General features: G+C 39.0%; 1 protein-coding gene across 1 annotated transcript in view; it reads right to left on the bottom strand.

Moving 5' to 3' along the window:
- The window catches only part of cacna1c (calcium channel, voltage-dependent, L type, alpha 1C subunit), a 227371-nt gene that overhangs the window by 128763 nt on the left and 77341 nt on the right, over window positions 1–21267 (bottom strand). Inside the window, exon 3 of the mRNA XM_080886828.1 lies at window positions 18713–18818. Within this exon, the coding sequence (XP_080742954.1) occupies window positions 18713–18818 (106 nt within the window). The remainder of the gene's footprint in view (window positions 1–18712; window positions 18819–21267) is intronic.

Raw genomic sequence — 21267 nt, 5'->3', positions numbered from 1 at the left:
GAACTTGTCAAAATTGATGGAATAATGAAAGCAGAAAAGTACCATCAGAATTCGGAAAGCATCTGATTGGGAAGATATTCATTTTTCAGCATGACCATGATCCTAAGTACATGGCAAATGCAGTAAAAGCATACATGGATAGAAAAAAACATAATGGAATCAGTCATGGATTGGCCTCCCCAGAGCTCAAGAATATTCAGGAAGTGTGGGATCATCTTTACAGAGAGTGAAACAAAAGCAGCCAACATCCAAAGAAAAGCCTTGAAAGACCTTCAAGAAACTTGAAGAACTATTCCTGAAGACTGCTTGAATAAATTGCAAGAAAGCTTGCCTAAGAGAGTTCAGGTTATGCTGAAAAATAAAGGTGTTCATACCCAATGTTTACCTTCAAGCTGGTTAGAACTGAACAAAACCCTTTTTTTTGCCTTATATACTCTATTTCCATTTATGTTTGCACGTTTCAACCTGTTTGACCTATTCCCCTAGCAAAATCGAAAGAAATGAATAGTGGCTCCGCTTTTGCACGATACTGTATAAAAAGTGTTTGCAAGAAACACAAAACTTGTGTTAAAATGTAGTTTCTGAACAAATTCCTCCGTGTCGATTAGGTTTGTGTGAGACGAAACTGCAGTCGGAGACTTTTAACTGTCCTGCAGATCTTGCAGTGACACTGTCGCTCTGTCTGTAAAGAGGTCTTGGTTTACAACAAAAAGGCTATTACAGACTTAGAGCTGGCTCTTCATAATTATGCACATGCAGTTAACGCAATAAAAAATTTACTACAGGAAAACCGAGAGACTAAACATGGTTTTAGCCCCCGCAACATCCGTTCACCAAGCATTGATGGTTGCTTACATGTTGTATTTTTTTTTCTTTAATTGTTTTTACTAAGCAAATGTGCTAACACCATGCTTTGAAGTAAAAATGCTGTGTGGGCACTTTAAAGCCTTTCGGATAAAGTGAAATATATTATTCACAACACCCAATGAGAAGGCTTTTGTTGTTTGTGCGTGCGTGTGTTTTGCCTGTTCAGACCCACTTATGTACAAACTTTATGCCATCACAAGGATTGACAGCTCTGGTAGAAAGGTAAAAGGCAGTCACCTCTACATGCCCCTGTATGTATGTGTCGGCTGCACAGAACGAGTGTGTGTGTGTGTGTTTGTGCGAGTGTGTGAAAATGCTATTCAACAGGTGGCTGCTGCAGTCAGCAGTAACAGAGATTTAATACAAGCTACACAGCAGCCATAAAAGCAAGCACACACACACTTTTACTCACTGACTGTATAGTAGCAGTCTCTAACCCATCCATTTAGAACTTCAGCGTTAAAAGTAAATGAACTACATTAACATATGCAACGGCAAATAAAAAATATCAATTTGCATCACATATACAACTGTGCTGTGATTTACATGTGTGTAATAATGAGTCATTTTGACAAGCAAGCAAGAATAAAAATAACTGAATATGCTACTACTCTGTGATAATCTCACTTTCACACTAACACAAATGCACATCCTTGTGATATTAAATATGTTCACATTTATTGTAATCTTGTAGAATTGAGCAAAGGATCCCACAACTTATATTCCAATCAGGCTCTATAGGAAGGTGGACAGAAGCACAGGAGAAGGTGAATGTGCCTGAGCGTCTGCTAAGACAACTATTTGGGGATCTAGGCAGGTCATGATTGACAGGGTCCTCGAGCAGCAGATGGCCATTTCCCAAGTCCTTTCAAATGACAGAAAGGTCAGACTCTCATCTCCTCGTGGCAGGACGCTGATGTACGTGAGACCACCAATAAGTCACTCAGACCTCTGGTTGAATTCTAAGAAGACCTAAGTGTGTTTTGTTTGAAACTAACCCCTTCAACGCCTCAGAAGCTACAGTGCAAGACAACAAAACGGAGCTCAATAAAAGCACTGAAAAGAAAACGGTGTACTTCCTCGAAGGCAAATGTAATGACATAGACAGGAGCTGATCGGCATGGCCTTTTCCCAGGACCGAAGGTACAAGCTAAAATCTGAAAATAAGAACAATTTCTCAAAGCAGCCATGTTGATATGAAATAGTAACGCATGTAAACACGTCTGTTACTACTATTTGCTGGGCTCATTTTCAAATACACAGCTTTAATTACTGTGCTTTTTAAAGAGTGTTTAACTCTATGACGAGTCCATCAAAGACAGAAAGACAACTAAGACGAAGAGAGTAATGTCATTGTAATAATAACAGCAATAATAATTAAACCAGCTGAATTCATCCTTAGAAAAAGTTTTCCTTTGCCATAAATCAAACACATAAAATACAAATATTCTAATAGAACAGATACAGTCTTACAGGCAATAATATATAATGTTCAGTTAAAGGTAAGTTTAACGTCAGTAGTAAGACCTGTTGGCTGTTTGCCTAGTCTTATGCTACTGTCTTGAGAGACAAAGTGCACAAAATTGCTGTTATTGAACTGACTGTAGATGGTTCAGTAGTTCGAATATTTGGTCCATTTTTCCCTTCTCATCTCTCTTTCTGTCATCCACCTCTCCTTTCAGTACTTTTTTCATCTCTCTTCCCCTACCCCTCTTCCGTCTCCTCCATTTCGGACTTCTTGTCCCGTCTACCCACACACTCCTTCAGTATCCCAACTCTCTCCATCACTTCTTCTCTTTGTTATCTCTCTCCCTCTCCTTGCGTCTAATACTCTGTCACTCTCTCTATCCATTATTCATGGCACAGCCACAGTCGGCATTAAAGGACCTTGCATTATTGCTACGGCAACAACGCAGCAGAAGCAGCCGCACTGGATCATGGGAAACTGGGTCACCTCCCAGGAGCGGGAGGGTGCGGGGGGTGCAGCAGAGGGAGGTCGCTGTCACACACACACACACACACACACACACACACACACACACACACACACACACACACACACACACACACACACACACATGGATAGACACACCTGATTTGTCCTACAAAGCCGGATACAGGAAAAGAAAGTGTGGGAGACGAGAGAGATATAATTGGTGTCATTATGTTAGCTTTTTTACTGAATAAGTATATATATTTATGTTTTTAAGTTTTATTTTCATGTATATATTGTCTTGTCCTTCAAGCTCAGGTCGTCTACCTGGTAGTATTTTAGCTATTCCTAGTACTGCACTTTTCTGCGCAAAACTCAGATATCTTTCCTGGAGTCTGCACACCCAATTTGGGGTCTACTGTCCCATGTCTTCTGATTACCACAGTGACTACTGTTCCCTTCACGCTTCACCTTCACTATTCTCTCGGCCCTTGGTGTTTATCAAGCTTCTTCAGATTTTGAATGAAATCAGTAACAGTACAAGTATTTTTGATTAGTTTTAATTTAGCCAGTAGTACGGCAAATAAGAACTGAAAATCAATTGCAACTTCCATATTTGTTATCCAACAGTTTCAAAGGTTTTGTGTACTCAATGCATTAATCACAAATGCTCCCACTCTGCTGCCTGTCAGAAAACAGTAGATGCTTTTTATGCTTATTGATTCCACACTAAACTGATTTCAGTGAATAGATATGAGTGGAAGCAGCAATTTACAGTATGAACAAGGCCACTCTATTGATCATGACCAATCTGCCTCCCACCAGCCTCTCAACAATGAACGATAAAGACCCAGCGGCAAAAGCTAACTGATATTCCTCTTTTGATGTGAAATCACTATTACATAGTGAATGAGTCATCATAAGAATAAAACAAATCCTGGAGCTGCTGACTTTATGCCAGGTGGGTCTAAATGATGAATGTAAAAAAAAAAACGTAAGGATTTTGTTTCTCATAGTGAGCAAAAAACATTCTTTGTGCTTAACTTTTATGTACATATCCGCTGTGGTTGGTTTAGTTTTAAGAAGGGTTATCAAAAAGGGATAGAGATGTTTACCTGTATTTACCTCATTATGTATTTATCCAAAAAATACATGTCCCTATGTTAAGAATCTCTGTGTATATCACAGAAAAACAGAAATAAACACAATGAAACACTGTGTCACATGTTGCCACCAAGGAGGAAAATGGAAACATCTGTTTCTATGGGAACCCAGCCCTTTGATGATGCAGGCAAAACACACAAAGCACGCTAGCAAGTGTGCTGATAGACACAAACGCACACTTACACACACTAATGTTCTACATCATACTAATGCACACTGTCAACAGTTTCAACACACGTGTATAGAGTACATCTATGAAAACCTTTACATTGCATGTCTGCGTGTAACAGCAAGACAGAGCACGACAGAGAGGGACGGGAGTGAAAAAAAAAGAGTGCATGGCTGCCAGAACCAGTCCACCAGCCAGATGGCTAAATGTCAGTGAATACCACACCAACATGACAGCTACTTCTCCCTAACAGAACGAGTACACACTGCAACACAGCTTCACCTATTAATTCAGTGAGCAAGTGAGCTGAGACTTCATTTCAGGGCTTCGAAAAAGTAACCACAAGCAGGAGCGTGACCACAGAGTGACAGAGCAACAACAATTTTCATGCTGATTTTGAAAAAAAAACCAAAACATGTTATTCTGCAAATCTGTTGCTGACGAGTCTGCTTCCTGCTGCTTGGGGAAGGATGGAGGCGGGGGAATGGGGAGCGGGGGGAGCCGAAATGACCTGGTGCAGAGTTTGCATTTCTCCTCGTGATGTCACAACAGGCTTTTATGGCTAGTCAAATATTAGTCTGGATTAAAAAAGGCATCTGTTTGCGACCCTAAACTACCCAAAGATCTACTGTGATCTTCCATTACCAATGTGTTGCCATGGCTCTGATATTTGCTAAATACACAATTTGCTAGGCACATGTGTGTAATGTTATGAAGCCTGGTTTTCATGTTTTTACTGGTTTCCCCCTATAGATCCTAGATCCAATACTTGTTTTGAAATTCATTTGGAAAGTTGAATAAGGTCTTATCTGTCACAACAGGTCTGGATGATCTCGTAAATTCAGTTACATGATAATCTATATTTCCTACAGCAGCGGTCCTCAACCTTTTTTGTGCCACGGACCGGTGGCAAAACCAGTACCAGTACCAAAAAAATAAGATTATTCACAACACACAGGAAAAGACCCAGGGAAACAGAGTTAACGATAAAAACTTTTTTAAAAAATAACGCTAAAAACCGATAAAAACCTTGAAAACCATAAATTTCACACCCGAGCCTCAACTCACGCGGTCCGGTACCAAACGGGCTCAGGGGTTGGGGACCGCTGTCCTACATAATCAAATTTAATAAATGTCTAAATCTGGCTGGACTGCACATAAAAAGAATGACTCACAGTGTCCTGACACATGCTCAATAATCCAGGTAAGAAAATCCTAGAAAGTGTCTTCAATCACAGCACTGTAAGATCTCAAAATGCCACGACTGCAGCAATTCCCAGAATCTCAATCAGTTTGCGCATCAGTAATCGTGAAACTAAGCTCATTGCTCATTGTTAGGCAAATGGTGCTAGTTTTGGTTGTTATGCAACTGTACTTTTTCAGAGGTTGGGGAAACATGCAGCCAGCCAAGACTGAAGAAGTCACTTGGTTGAGCGACGAAATGTTTCTTGTACTGAAAATCCTACGTCCATCTGAATAGAATCAACTTTCTGGGAATGACTCCCAGTCACAGTACAGAACACAGCTTACTAAATAGACGCTGGTATGGAATTGCTGATCCAAGCCAAAGTGTCATTATTGATGGGTTGCATTTGCTCTTTACTTTGCTTAGGGACTTCAGACTTGAGAAACCAGTGGAATAACTAATATGTACATTTTTGCTTTTGCACACATGTGCCTGAAATGTCGTAAAAGCTGCCTCTCTACTTTAAAAAGAGCAAAGTCATTCATTGCCTCCATCCGTGACAGTGCACATTACATTGTCCTTGATCACTTGGGAGCAATGTGGCTGCCAGAGTTAAAATAATATAGATAGGTCAAATTCAAATTTCTCCAGGGTGGTTTAGTAAAATTAAACATTATATTTTATTCAGAACTTGAAACTAACCTCTGCACCACCCACTGTCTTGGTGATCACTCATTCATTATTTAATCTCATGCTGATTCATGCTCAATTTTATCGCTATCTCTATGACGTTCTATGCATGTTGCAATAATTACATTTACACAACACATGTGTAATGTTTGGCTCTGCTCTGTGATTTGTTTGCTCTTACCATGATGAACTGCTTTTCCTACTGGGCAGAGGAGCCATTAAGTTTAAGCCGACCGTATTTGTCATAATAGCAAACTAAGACAAGTATGCTCCTGATAGAAATGGGGACATTAAGACTGACACGGCTCCCTGTGGAAAGGTTGCAGTGAGAACCAGAGTTTCAGTGATGGACAGAGACATAACTCTTTCATCTCCCTGCGTGCTCTGTGTGAGCTCTAATGTGGGTCGAACAGAGGCAGAGGTGGACACTTTTAGCTCAGTAAAAATATCCTCTCTTTCTCTTCCTTCTCTGTCACCCTGTCTTTCTCACCACCTCTCTGTCTCTCTCCACATTACTGCTGGCACATCTGGAACGTCATACAAACGATTTAAAAAAAATTCACCTCTGCATCAACTATTTCAGACAGTTATGTAATGCTATTTCCTACATTGGCATGAGCGTTAGGAAAACTTTATTTTAGTTTCATAAGGCTCATTTGACCTGATTTAGCATTACTCACTTGCCAAATTACTCCAGCACTGAATGCCAATGCAGCAATTCAAATCTACAAGCATGTATGGTACATCCTTATATATACATATTTCCTCCCACACAAAAAATGCACCAAATACACACACACATATGCACAAATATACACACAAACATGGCTTAGAACTCAAAGGGGTTTGTGTTATGCAGATTTGGCATAAGCAGGGGGTGTAGGATAGGATAGTTTCCAGGGATTTGCTCAGGAATCATGAAATACATGCTTAAGACAGTGTTTTCACAAAAAAAAAGAAAGATGCACGCAAAAAAAAAAAAGAAGAGAAAAAAATGAGGCAGAGGTCAGGAGGTTTGTGTGGAAATCTCCAAATCTTTATCATCAAAATGGGACTATTAAAAAGTAAGGGAGGAGGAAAGGGGGAGGAGGGCAAGGGTGGTTCTGTAATGGATGCGGTGCCACAGCTGCCATCATTTAGTCTTTATCTTTCATTTTTATAAGAGGTAGAGGAGCACAGTGAGGGGAAGGAGAGAAAGACTCAGGGAGGGAGGGGCAGACTGAGGTTAGCAAGGAAGAAAAATTCTTGCTTAAGTGTAGTTTCAGTTCAAAACAATGATATCACCGAAGCGGATAATAAAATGTTCTGCTTTAGTCAAATGGTTCCTGTTTAACAACCATGCCATGAAAGCTTTTCAAAACAGTGTGAAAACAAACTGAGTGTCAAAGCGCACTTTTTTCCCCCTGGCACAAACGTGTGAATGTGAAAATGGTTAGCTACACAAGCAGATATTGCTAAACACTTAAATTAATTATCCCTTTTATTTCCTGTACTCTTCCTAAAAAGATTTCCTTTGGAATACAAAAATATGTAGGCAAAGGATCAGCTTTCTTTTTTGCTTTTTTTTTTTTTTTTTTTTTTTTGCTTTTTTAAATAATGCACTTGTAGATTATTGATCATTCATTTTTAACGATCTTTTTGGTAGCTGGACCAACCAAACACTAACCAATTTTTTTTTAAATATTTACTTCCACATTTGCTTCCTCATCTGGCAAAAGTCTATTCTCCAGCACTATCCTGCAAGGTCAAGACTGTGATGATGAGTTGGGAGCGAGTTGGGAGCTATAATCCAGTATCTCTATGTGGCTAAGCACCATGTATGGAAATACTGCATGCCAACTACATTTTTTTTATTTGTCTTTGCTAGTACACAAAGTACTGAATTAATTTAAACCCTGAAGGAGATGATCAGACACACAGACGTGTGGGATGGAGAGATTTCGCAGGTCTTTCCTCCCCACTGCTGTCAGACTCCATAATAAAGACTTTAACTGATCAAGCACACACATCCATACATATGCAATAATACTAAGTGCAATAATCCTTTCTGTCATCGTTGTATTTTTACTCAGTTGTATATAGTATTTGTATTTGTATTCTATTTTTATCTTATTGTATATTTATTTTATTTTATTCTACTGTATATAGTATTTTTATTTTATTCTATTCTGTACAGTTGTGTACTGTATTTATTCTTATTGTATTCTAATTTTTGCCTCATAACTTTTGCACTGTCCACTTCCTGCTGTGACAAAACAAATTTCCCACGTGTGGGACTAATAATAAAGGTTATCTTATCTTATTTCATAGTAGTCACCAATGTTCCCTCTAAGCTGCGCGTGTGCGCAATTGCGCACTGTTGGCACGGTCTCTGCGCACAAATCTAACCTGAATCGAAATTAAAATTAAAACTTTAACAATTCTGTTTTGCAGTGTTAGTAAGTAAGTGACTGGCTGCTCCCGTATATAATTAGAATGATGCCACCTTATCCCATAGTCCAGCCAATCACACGATTTACATTCCCATATACCGAGCTAATCAATGTCGTTGACAGGCTATGGCAGCGTCCTTATGTGCCGACACCGGTGTTTTAGCTGGCAAAACGGCGTGGCTGATGAGGACTGACGCCAAGTTAATGACAACGTGTACAACCATTGGAGATGTGAGCAGGACATTGACGGGAAAAATGTGGACTTTATACCAGTTTTTAAATTGTGTTGATAGGCCACGTAAAACCAGAATTATGATAAAAAATATTTGCTATGTTTGGTTTTCTTCCTGAATACTATCGTTGTTTATATTTACTGCTGGAAGAAACAGTAAAAACGGCGTTTTATAAGGAAAAATCTCGAAAGCACTCTCCGCCTGTGAGCAAAGATGAAACCAAAAAAACCCTCCACCCTTTCCTATTGGTCAAAAAATGTACCATGTCGACCAATCAAAAAATTATATGGCAACGTGGCATTTAGTTGTTAAGAAACGGGAGGAAGTTTTAGGAGTGACGGCGGTGTTTTGAGATGTGAGAGATTTGCGACGCAAATCTTGTGTAGTTAGTGTGTAGTGTAGTCAATAGTTTTGTTGTGTGTGTCAGAACAATGAGGCGACTGCTGAATGTTACAGGTGTTACAGGAGTGATACATCTCCTGCTGTCAGGCCTGCAGGTATCAGGCTGTTGCTGTCCTTTATGTGGACAGAAATTATTTTTTGGAGTGGCACAAATAATTTGTGTGGCATCAAATTTGATGCAGAACAGCTGATTGTTCTGTAACTATTTTGAAATGTTTGTTTAAAAAATGCCTTGGCTGCATTTTTAGGTAAACAGCTGCAAAAAGCTGTGTTGTTTGCAAAACTCAGTCATTTTTTTGAAGACATAATTGCCCAACATTTGTCTTTATATACTGTATTTTGCAGAGAGAGTTACAGAACTCTCTCCCAGACCACAGCTCATACTCATAATACAAGTCAGAGCTTTATAAAAAATAAATAAATAAATAAAAAATTTGTGTTTTCAAAATTGGAGTTCAAGTTATTTTTACCTCCAAAAGTGTTAACATACTACACAGGTCATTTTTTTTTTAAATTTCATTGTAAGTGGGCTAAAGCAGTTCATTAAAAGTAGTCTAACATAGATGTAAATGCTGTAATTTGATTATTTTAATATAATTATAATTTAATATAATTTTAACCATGTGACTTGGATGGATTTGATGCTGGCATGACCACAGTCCACACGTCTGCTGTTTCTCACAGTGGTCCAAGGGATCGCCCAGGGAGCTCAGACACATGGAAAATTAGATGGAACATTGGTAGTCACTCTAGCAGAAAGAAAGAAAAAAAAGCCCTTCCCTGTGCATATGTAAAGCAATTTGTTCATTGCCAAACCAGGTAACAGTGGGTTGCTAGTGGCAAGTGCAGGCTGTGGCTGCAAGAGTCACCGGTTGTATTTCGCACTGCATCGTATGCTATTCAATTCAATTCAATTTTATTTATAAATCACAACAGCAGTCGCATCAGGCCCTTGTTGTAAGGCAAACACCCTACAATAATAGAGAGAAAACCCCAACTATCAAATGACCCCTTTTCACCAAGCACTTCGCAACAGCAGCAGGAAAAGCTTCCTTTAATTAAACAGGCAGCTATATGGACAAAAGTACTGGGCCATCAACACATTACACCTGACCATGAAGCCGCTGGTGCACTGTTTTGATGGTGATGTTAATGCTAGAGGAAGTTTGGAATTCTGAAATAATTAAGTCAGCAGAATCTTTTACACACTATGTGCTTTAGTGCTCGACGACACTGCTCTGTGGCTCTATGTGGTCTTCCACTTCTAGCGGAGTTGAAATATATAGAAGGGAAAAGTTTTCACTTGTTGCAGGTGTGGTATCCTGTAAAAAGTTTTAAAAAGTTTAAAAGAATAAATATAAAAGTTTTAATTCAGTAAATGGACTGGTACTTGCATAACAGCTTCTACTCAGTTGAGTCTTATTCAAGCAACATTCACACACACATTCATACATTATCTATGCCTAAGTGCTTTCTCTGGCATCATGGGCAACTTGGGAGTTAATATCTAGCCCAGGGTTACTTTGACATGCAAGCTACAGGAGGCAGGGATCGATCCGCCAACCTTTCGATTAACAGATAACCTGAGGATCATAGCTGCCCTCTGTGAGCTCTTTAGAACGACCCACTTGTTTAGTCAGTAAAACCACACTGGATGGCTAGGTGCTTGATTTTTGGGGGTCAGTCAAAACATCCTTCACTCCCACCTAGTTGCTCCAATCTCTTGCTTAACCCTTTAAGACCTACCATAGAACCAAGTCCGCCAGAGCTTATATTATATTTTTACATGCTGTGGAGCCATTTTTGGGAGCATTTCAAGTTGCTATACATCAATACAACCATTATAGCCCAGATTTTAATAATATGTATTCATTAAGTGCATAGTAATTACATAAATTGCAAAAAAGTGCAATAAACTACAAAAAAATTGAAAATCGTTTTTGATTTTTTAACATATATTTGTAGTTAGAGAAATTTAAGAGGCTTATCCCTCAAAACTGTAAATACAAAAAAGTTGCACAAAATAGTTTCCCACCACAGGAAATTTATTTTGAGTGTCTTCATAGTTTTATTTTTGAAATACACCAATTTTTATACACTGCAGGAAAAACAAAAATAAATATTATACTGCAAATTTGCAAAAAAGCAGCATATGCATCAAAATAAACTATTTCCAGCAGTGCAATATGAGTCCTAAGCATCCCAGAAACGACACAGAAAGTCATAAAGTCAAAGATAACTTTTAAAAAGAGCAGTATAGGCCCTGAGGCCCTGATCGCAAAAAAGACTACATTTCCGCGAAAATGACGTCACTTCCGGTTTCGGGCAGGTAATGGCGGAAATGCAAAAGTTCGCGCTGACGTCTATTCCAACGTAGGAAGTGTTTTGAACAGCTGATCGGACCGGCAAAGCTTGTTTCTGGAATATTATGTTTTTGTTCCTGCAAGCGCTTTTTATGCAGTTTTTGCAAAACTTTATGTGGAAGGAAACCGTGACCTAGGACAAGCTGATGGCACAATATGTAAGTACAACTCCTCCGGTTTCATATGCAAAAAAAAATTTTGCGCTAGCTTACGTGGTTGCAGTGCTACCGGGATTTAAAAATAGTTACGCATAACAGAGCGTTCCCGCTCCGATCGGCTCTAAAGGGTTAAAAGTCATTTTCTGTGCAACACCGCCCCACCACACACACACACACACACACACACACACACACACACTATCACTATCACTAAAAGAAAACATAGACCCAATGTGGTTAGATAAGTGAACATAAAGACAGATGCTGATCGTTCCTTGAGGTCTATAAATAGACATTCCTAGCAACCAGCAGAGTAGCACCCAATGGAACAGCATGTCAACTTGATCCTCTACAGCACGAATGATGAGATGACAACAAGACAAGTGGAGAAAGACAAGTGGAGAGTCTAGAGTTTACCAGGCAATATTTGGAGGAACATGCAGGTCAGAATTTAACATAAACAATGGCTCACTGGCCCAGGGCCAGTAAGAAACCCTATCTAGGCAAATGCTTACTGTAAGTACCAAAGAAGCAGCTTTTCAAACTATGCCACTCTATAATTTCACCTTGTAAAAGGTTCTTGTCAAAGGGACCTTATGCGATTGCAAAAAAAGAAGTGGTTCGTAGTGTCATGATCAACACAGTAAACCTCGGTAAAGGAAGGCAACAGAGCTTTCAGTTTGGGTTTCTGCTGTCCAGAGAGATAACTGCCTATTTAAGTCCAACTCGCTCCAGTGATAAATAATACTTAATAACTATGTGCAATATAAACATAATATATACTAATGGGTAATGGAATTTTCATTACTTTAATTAAAAGAAAACTAATCCAAGGATACATATAGGCCCATCAAGAGGTAAAATCTTTGCAAATACAATCCACTTTCAAATTGAACAGGCACAGCCAATAAAAAAATTGTTATGCAATCATCAGAGATGAATTTTGAAGTTATGTACAGTGAATTAATCGTACATGCCTATACCTTTGTCCTGCTCTGCCATGTAAATATCGTTTTAGTTCATCGTTAAGTGTTTGACAGGCAGGGTGTTATAATATGAACACACATATATATAGATATATATTCAAGGATTGTGGATATAAGTTAGATTGGTGTGAAATTAAAACAACAAGAAGCTTTTATGAGGTGCATAAATGCTAAAAATGAGTTATTTTAGCCCTTTGGTAGGTGGTTGCTAGGCATCATGATTACATCATAATATCTGATATAGATAAGAACCTTCAGGGACCTAAGATGTACCAGTGTGGGAAGTTTGGTTTTTCAACTCTTGATTGTATGGGAGTTTGCAGACCAGCAGACAGGCAGTACTTTAGTTGTTGTAATATGTAGCAAAACCTGTACCATAAATAAAGGAGGTGGTTAAAAAGCAAAAATGTGTCACTCAATATAGTTTAGCACCATAAACTTTAAGAAAAGAGAAAAATCCTGTTTGGTTTTAAAGAAAAAAAATTAACCGTGTTAACAAATACTGCTGTTGATAGAAAAGCAAAGATGAGACACAGAGACTGGGTAGGAGTGTGTATGAGATGTGCCAGGGTCCATTACCCTCAAACAGGTGATTCATTTATACAAAGGTGCTCATTTCACATGCCTTCTGCAGAGCCGGCAGCTACTTCATCCAACACTGAAGACTCCGTCACGCACTACAGATACACACAAATATACCCCTTGTGAAACGCAAAAGAAATTTAACTAGTTATGTGTATTTGTGCACACAGGATGCCACAGCGAGCTGACAGTAGCTCTCTTACCCCTCCTCTCAATTACTCAGTGTCTAGTCTGATGTATCGATTAGCTAATTGCTTTGTTATGGCAACATTATTCTGTCAATCTAAAAGATATTGATCTGATTAGTCAGAGCAGCGAAGTAAAAATGTGACTGAATAGAACAAAGGCGTTGGTGGGAAAGAGAGAAGCGGTGAAGTGAACGTGTTTAAATTTAGCCTCACATTTAAATTTTAAAAATTTTACAGTTAAAAAAAGAAAAGGAAAAAAATGTGGTCGCTAAACTTAACGATCCAAAGTGCAGCATATATATCCTCCCTGAGAGAAGAGACTTTCTCACACTTTGGTTCCTATCCTTCCCATCTGTAACCAAGGACAGATGAGGCGCATCACTACGGTTACCATATCCATGACAACCTCTCCTGCTGCTATTATTGGGCATGTCGTCAAGGAGACAGAGCGGCACATTATGGGATGCAGACAGAAATAGAAATCTTGAACTGGGAGAAATACAACAGATCTGTGGTATTACATAACAAGGACTTGCAAACCTACTGAGGGGGTGCCACACTGAATCTGAAACTCAGGTATGATTAAAGCAGGGTTGAGGGGGAGTATATTTATAAATACATTATTACAAGTATACTTAAAAGTATAACTGTAAGAACATTTTGAATATTCCTCAGTTCCATTTGTAGTTGACGGCAGCTACTCTGCAAGTTCTTCTTATTTAATGCCAATGAAAAAACTTTAGAAGACAAGATCACAGGAATGGACTGATGACAGGTGGCATCGATCATTGGGTGGACTAAATAGTGGATAGAAAAAAAGAGAAACAAGTAGCTTGGGAGTGTGTCATTGCTGCAGTGAAGACGGTAAGGCAGAAACTTGTGCAAATGGATTCCAAACTGCAACAGCCATATGCAACCAGCAGGATAATTGTATAAAAAAAGGAGAAATGGAAAGAAATAAAACTTTTGGTAAACAAACAAAATCACACGGGACTAAACACTTAATGATAAAAATAATAATGATAAGCTACATGGGAAAGAAAATTAATGGCAGCAATATCCAACAAGGATGGAAAATGCTACAACAATACTAAATAACAACACAAAAGGTTAAGGTTAAGCTGTGAGGAAGGCAGTATTTATAAGACTCCCGTGGTTCAAACTAACATTATAGGGCTGTCTCACAGTCTGCAGCACTGGAAAGGTGACACTAACTTATCTTAGTGTAACGGGAATGATCATGCCACTGAGTTTCCTGCTGGTTAAACAATATGGTCACAGGTTCCCTCTTCCTAAATGTGCATTAAGAGTCATTTGGGCCGTTAGTGTCCTTAATCAAAGCAGCTCTGGATAAAGCCATCCTCTAAATTATTATGTGAATATAATGAGGATCACAATAGACACTCTGGCAAATTAAAAAGTGGAAAGTAATATGGATTCTGGCAGTCTTTGGTTTAATTACTGCTGTGCAAACACAATGAAAAAAAAAGCTCAATAGGGCCAGTTGTTAAATAGCGTAAACATAAAGAACATGCTTAAGAGGCCCTTATGGCATTATCAGATGAAGGCACTGTTATTAAATATGATGTTCTCATTCTGACATGTGTTTGTCACAAAAAAAACACCAAAAAACATTTAAAAAGCATTAAACGGTGTATCGGTTTAGTGGCAGATGTTTGAATAAAGACAAAAATACACTCACTGGCCTCTTTGTTAGGTACACCTGTTCACCTGCACATTAATGCAAGTATCTAACCAGCCTGTCACATTTAGTCATATAGACAAGGTCAAGATTACTTGCTGAAGTTTAAACTGACCATCAGAATAGAGAAGAAATGTGATTTAAGTGCCTTTTACTGCCTCATGCTCCTTGGTGTCTGACAGATTACCTAGTGAGCAGCAATTCCCTGAGTGAAATTGCCTTGTTGATATCAGAGGTCAAAGGAGAATGGCCAGGGTGCGTTGAGCTGATAGGAAGGCAACAATAACTCAAATAATCACTTGTTACAAGCAAGGTTTGTTGAAGAGCATCTTTGAGACACATACAACACATCACATTTTGAAGTAGATGGGCTACAGCAGCAGAAGACCACACTGTGCGTCAGTCCTTTTAGCTAATAAACAGCAAACTGAGGCTACAATTCACAAAGGTTTGCCAAAACTAGACAACAGAAGATTGGGAAAAATGCCACCTTGTCTGAAGAGCCTCGATTTTAGATGGTAAGGTCAGAATTTGGCATAAACAGCAAGTATTGATCAATCCCATCTTGTATCAAAGAGTAGGCTGCTACCGGTGGTGTAATAGGATAGGGGATATTTGTTTAGTACACTTTTTTACCCCTTAGTAGCAACTATGGAAACTCCAACAAATTATCCCAAACTTGTTTCTTAAACATAAAATAAGTTCAATACACTCAAATACCTTCCACAGTCACCAGATCTCAAACCAATAGAGCACCTTTGGGATGTGGTAAAACGGGAGATTTGCCTCAGGGATGCATGACTGACAAATCTGTAGCAATTGTGTGATGCTATGATGCCAATATGCACCAAAACCTCTGAGGAATATTTCCACCACCATATTTTTTGTACCGTCACACATTTGACGACATCTGTGTCTGAGTGAAACGAGATCTGAACCACTGATGCCTCCACACATTAATCAGCCAGACAGCTGTGCAATAGATCTATCCCCCCACCCGCCTAAAAAAAAAAAGTACTTTTTGATTTAAGTTGCCTAGTTGTTAATACTGCACAGACACAGACACTTACATATACATGGTTCGCCTGTATATTTAAGACTCTGGTCCATCTGCGCACTGCTTCCTGTCTGTCAGAAGGTTATAAAACTAATTGAGCACAGCTGTAGTGGTTGTGTGTGTTGTATCTGTTCATTAACTTAGGAGGTGGGGAGGGGCCACCCGTAGGGTCCAAAAAAGAAAAAAAAAAGAAAAACTTGGCTAAAATATATGACTTGACACTAGTTTTGTTTAGGCCTTGCATTTTATCTAACAGTGTTCCTCACAGTGTGCCAGGGCTTTGTGCTTTATACGGTTTCAGAACACTGAAGCCCTCTACGGTGCTTCCATACGGTGGGAAAAACTGAGAGACTTATTACACAGTTCAGATTTCAAGTAAAAACCTCTTCTGCACTGAAAGACAAAATAATATTTACATAAAACAGAATTTCCATTTGGGTTTCCAACATGAATGACTGCGCTAGCTGCTTTTCACCTGAAAGTTCAGCCTTTCTCGATGCCTCTGAAGGATCAAGTTCTGTCAGTCTGTGCTGCTAATCTTATTAACGGTTTGATAACATAAATAGAACCTTTCAAATTATATGAAAGAGTGTGATTAAAGAGCTAAAAAGCAAAGCGTGATAAGCAGAGAGAGTAGGTGATGGGCATGGATCTAGAAGATAAAAAACAGCTGTCTGTTTGCTGACTCATATGCACCTGCTCTGACACTGTATCTTTATGCGAGAAATTAGAGGGTTGGCATACAGTTAAACAAATAAAAACAAATATTTAATCATTCACAGATGTGCTGTAAGTCCAACACAACATTATGAGTATGCAAGGTGAAAAAAGCCTAAATGGGGCCTCTTTTTCTGCTATTTGTATTCAGAAGACAAGACGGAACCATTCTCCAAACATGTAGAGATGTGTGGAAATGTGAAGGCCATAGTAAAGTGTGAGTTGTACAAGATATCCTTAGGAAGAAGGAAAGAAAGAGTTGGAAACAGAGTGCCAGATGTTACAAGGCCTCAGAGGGATTAGTCTCCTCTAACTATAAGGTTTTGTCTGCATACAGGATTTTTTGGCATCTCCCAAAGAGGTTTTAGCCAGAGCCAAAGGAAAGATCACCAGCATTATATTAACATTCGTTTTTAACCAAATATAGAAGAATTCTATGAAATAACAAGAAAATGCATAGATTTCTGTCACATGAGTTAAAATAGACTCACTATTTTAACAGTCACAGTCAAGCCCTAGAGATTCGAGCCAGGAAAAACCCTGTAACTATACACTGGCATACATTTGCCAGCTGACACACACATTCACACATATGTGACGCACATAAATCACATGTACAGTCGAGTCTAAAAGTTTGGAACCACGCTGAATATCAGTCATAGAAACCTGGAAATCCTTTGAGCACTTGGAAACATTTTAAAACACAAGAAGCTGAGATGCTAAATGTGAAGAATCAAGTGTGCTAAAGGAGGGCTAAATAGAGGACTTCTCAATATGAACTCATGGCTAGGCTGAAGGATTCTTAGGGGGAAGTGTAAGTCACATCAAATGCTTTGTGGAAACTGGTTCAGCTGTTTCCCAAGCACGGTCAGGCAGAACAAAACTGACCACATAATCAAAAGATCAATACATCAGGCATTATTTTCACTGAAAGACAGAAAAGTAGCTTCACCACAGTTGCGGGATTTGCTAAATGAAGTACACAACACTTCAGTCCACTAAAGTGGACTGTAATAATCTGCAAGCACCTGACCGCAGCCTCACTGAGCATTTATGGGGACACTTTATGACTGAAAAAGCCAAGCATTCCTAACATCACAAGAAGCTTATCAAATCGTGGCTGAGTTTAATGTGTCATCATTGTGGTTACTGTCAGTGTAGCTCTGAAACCCATTTAAATTTTTCAAAGGTTTAATACAAAGCTTTTTATCAACTCTTAACATATGAATGAACAATGCAAAAATACAATTTGCAAATCTCTTTTTATTAATAACTCATTTTTTCTTCAATATGTAACATTTAGTACAATATGAAAGAAGAAAGAAAGAAAATCAGCCAATTAAAACAAGTCAAGTCAGGCCACCAACAAAAGTTCGCAGTTCCTCAGTGCAGACCAAAATGATGGTTTTGCCCACAAAAAATGAGGCCTCATCTTTGAGCAGATTAACCCACAAAGCTTTGTATATTTCATACAACTCTGAACTCAAGTTAAAAGTTATAATCAATAACCTTTTCAAAAAATTAGGGTAATTCCATGCCCGTTTTCCCCAAAGTTTCTGCCTTTCATTAATTTTACTCGCTCATTCTTATGCTGTACCTTCGCTAACTTGGCAAAACCGCATACAGTTCATGACAGTAAATCATACAAGGATGAATCAACTGGAAATGTGCAAATTACACGCTAGAACGCTAAGGAAAAACAGCAAATGCTGCTGATGAATTGCTTAATAAATCACCCCCTACAAACACAAGGTAACTCAAGTGTCAGGCCGAAGCAACAGGATTGCAAAAACATACCCAGTGAACCAAGCAGCATCTATTATACCAAACCGCAAGCGAGCATACTGAGCTGTAAAAGAGCTTAAATATCATGCACTACTCACCAAGTTGGAGTTGGTGGCGTTCGAGTCATCCTCAGGAAAGGGGATGTAGACAGCTAAGGCCACACAGTTGGCAAAAATTGTCATCAGGATGATGATCTCAAATGGTCTGAGTGAAAAGTTAAGGTGGAATAGTGTACACAAAACAAGAGATACAGAGGCATTTACATAGCAATGATTATCTTGGTTTACTTGAGTACACTTTAAAAACATTAAACTGAGTCAAATACATTTCTTCTGCTTTTGGAGTACCTCAGAGTTGGTTTTAAAATCTGTGATGGAAAACACAAAATAATATAGACTCTGGTTTCTGACCTCCTTGTATAGAAAAAGTCTTCATATTAAGCATGTTGTTTCAACAGAGAAGTATTTTTAACCACAGCAATACATCTTTACATAAGCATAGGTATATATAAACATCGCAGAGTGCACAAGGAGTGTACACAAGGAGAGAGATCAAAGTCAGTGAGTTTGGCTTTTTGTTAACAATGACACACGCTGGCTTACTTAGAGACCTCTTTGTGCGTAGTGGAGGGAGGCGAGGGTTAGAGAGACGCTGCATGGCCTAATATGGGTGCGGCAAGGAGCAGGCCTGTCGCGTGGAAGACGGGATGAGGAAAGAGTGAGAGCAAGATGGAATAAGAGAGGAGAGACACAGAGGGCTTTTATTTGGAACGGTCCTTCAGAGGGGAGTGACCTCATTATTTTGGGCCTCAGAGAGAGAGAGAGAGAGAAAGAGAGGGGTGGGAGAGAGAGGAGAGCTACAGATAAAGAGAAAGAAAGGGAGAGAGTGTGAAGGAGAGATAGAGGAGCTCTGGTTTTCATCAACACAATTACAAACTGCCACTGCTGTCACCTCCCTCCACCTTCTTCTTGCCCTCCCTCTTCTTCTATTCTTACCTTCCTTTTCTTACTTTGTTCCCCTCCTGTCTGCCTTCACTCTCGGCTGCATATCAAATTAGTCTAGACTCCAGACCTCAAGGTATAATGTAAACAGCAATGTACTGATGACTCGAGCTGTCAAAACCTCCAATCCTGAAGACAAACCATCAGCAAAGTCATATATATTAGCTGACAGTAACATATTGCATCATACCGCGAAAGCAGTTGGGGTTTTTTTTTTGTCCTTGAGACCAGGGTTTAATTATTCACTACACTGAATCTCACTGTTGGACTTGGAAGTGGCGGTTTGGCAGGTGCTGTAACAACTGGTAAATTAATCTAATCAGCCAATCGCTTGACAGCACTTCATTGCATTTATACATGTAGACATGGTTGAGGCCACTTGTTGCATAAGAACATCACCAAAAGCACAACTCATAAAACCTTGAAGCAGATGAGCTACAGGAATTGAAGACCACACTGCCACTCTTGTCGGCTAAGAACAGGAAACTGAGGCGATAATTCACATGGGCTCACCAAAATTGAACAATAGAAGATTGGAAACATGTTGCCTGGTCTGATGAGTTTCAATTTCTGCTGCTACATTCAGACGGTAGTGTCAGAATTTGATGCAGAAATCATTAAAGCATGGATCCGTCTGGCCTGTCATAAACTTCTTATTTAGAGTTGCAGATGGTAAAAAATAAATCAACATTCAGATATGGTTAGAAGTTTACATACATTCAACATGGGCATGAATGCCATGGTAATTTGGGGGTTTTAATGTTTTCTTTGAACTGTTCCAGAGTGGAATGATTCTGCAGCACACATCTTAAATGACTTTAAAAAAACGAACAAAAAAAAAACAAGAATTGGATGCAAAAGTCTGAATTTACTTTGGATTTTCTCGTTTTAACCCCAACAAGTTCTACAGATCACAGCCTTATAGTCTTCTGAAGTATTGCTTGCAATAGGTTTAGATGACCAATAAGAAATGGGTAAGTAATTCCCCAAAAATGGCCCCAACAATTTTAGCAATCATACTACTTGCACCATTAATAATTGCTGTGTGACTAGAAACAGACCTCCTATTCATTTTAGAGGCTTAACTTCTGTTGTAAGAACAGCACTGTAAACACATAAAAGAGAAAGAGCTTCAAATTATTACCATCAAGCAAATGTTTTGTTTATGTTTGGATTAAGAATTGACTCTTGAACACCATCGGCCACGAGATCATTCAGCTCGTTCAGCTTGGGACCAAAATGCATCAAACTTAATCACTCACCCTTCTACCAGACATATGGGGACCCACTGAAAAATAGGCCTGTGACTCATTCTGCATTCCTGACCCATAATTTCAAAAACCCTTGAGGTCTGCTTCCATCAGCATGATAATAAATCTACTGTCTGCTGTGCTGTTGAGAGCAAAACAACACTTGGAGGAAATTTGGGAGGTCTGTACCAAATCTATTCGTAACGTACATTAATTAGCATAACAACAATAGCAATATGCATCTTTAAGACCACAGGAAATAAAGAAATATCACTGGGAATCAACATTTTGCTGCAAGCAAACTGAGAGCTCTAAAATTAACCAGAGTAAATAAAATTGAAATCAACATCCATGAAGCTGAGAGGCTTTTACGGCTGATACATATTCTGCATTCTGACAGGC

Source organism: Rhamphochromis sp. 'chilingali' (genome assembly GCF_963969265.1).
Source record: "Rhamphochromis sp. 'chilingali' genome assembly, chromosome: 7".
Taxonomy (NCBI): domain Eukaryota; kingdom Metazoa; phylum Chordata; class Actinopteri; order Cichliformes; family Cichlidae; genus Rhamphochromis; species Rhamphochromis sp. 'chilingali'.
This window is presented reverse-complemented; position numbering and strand designations above follow the sequence as displayed.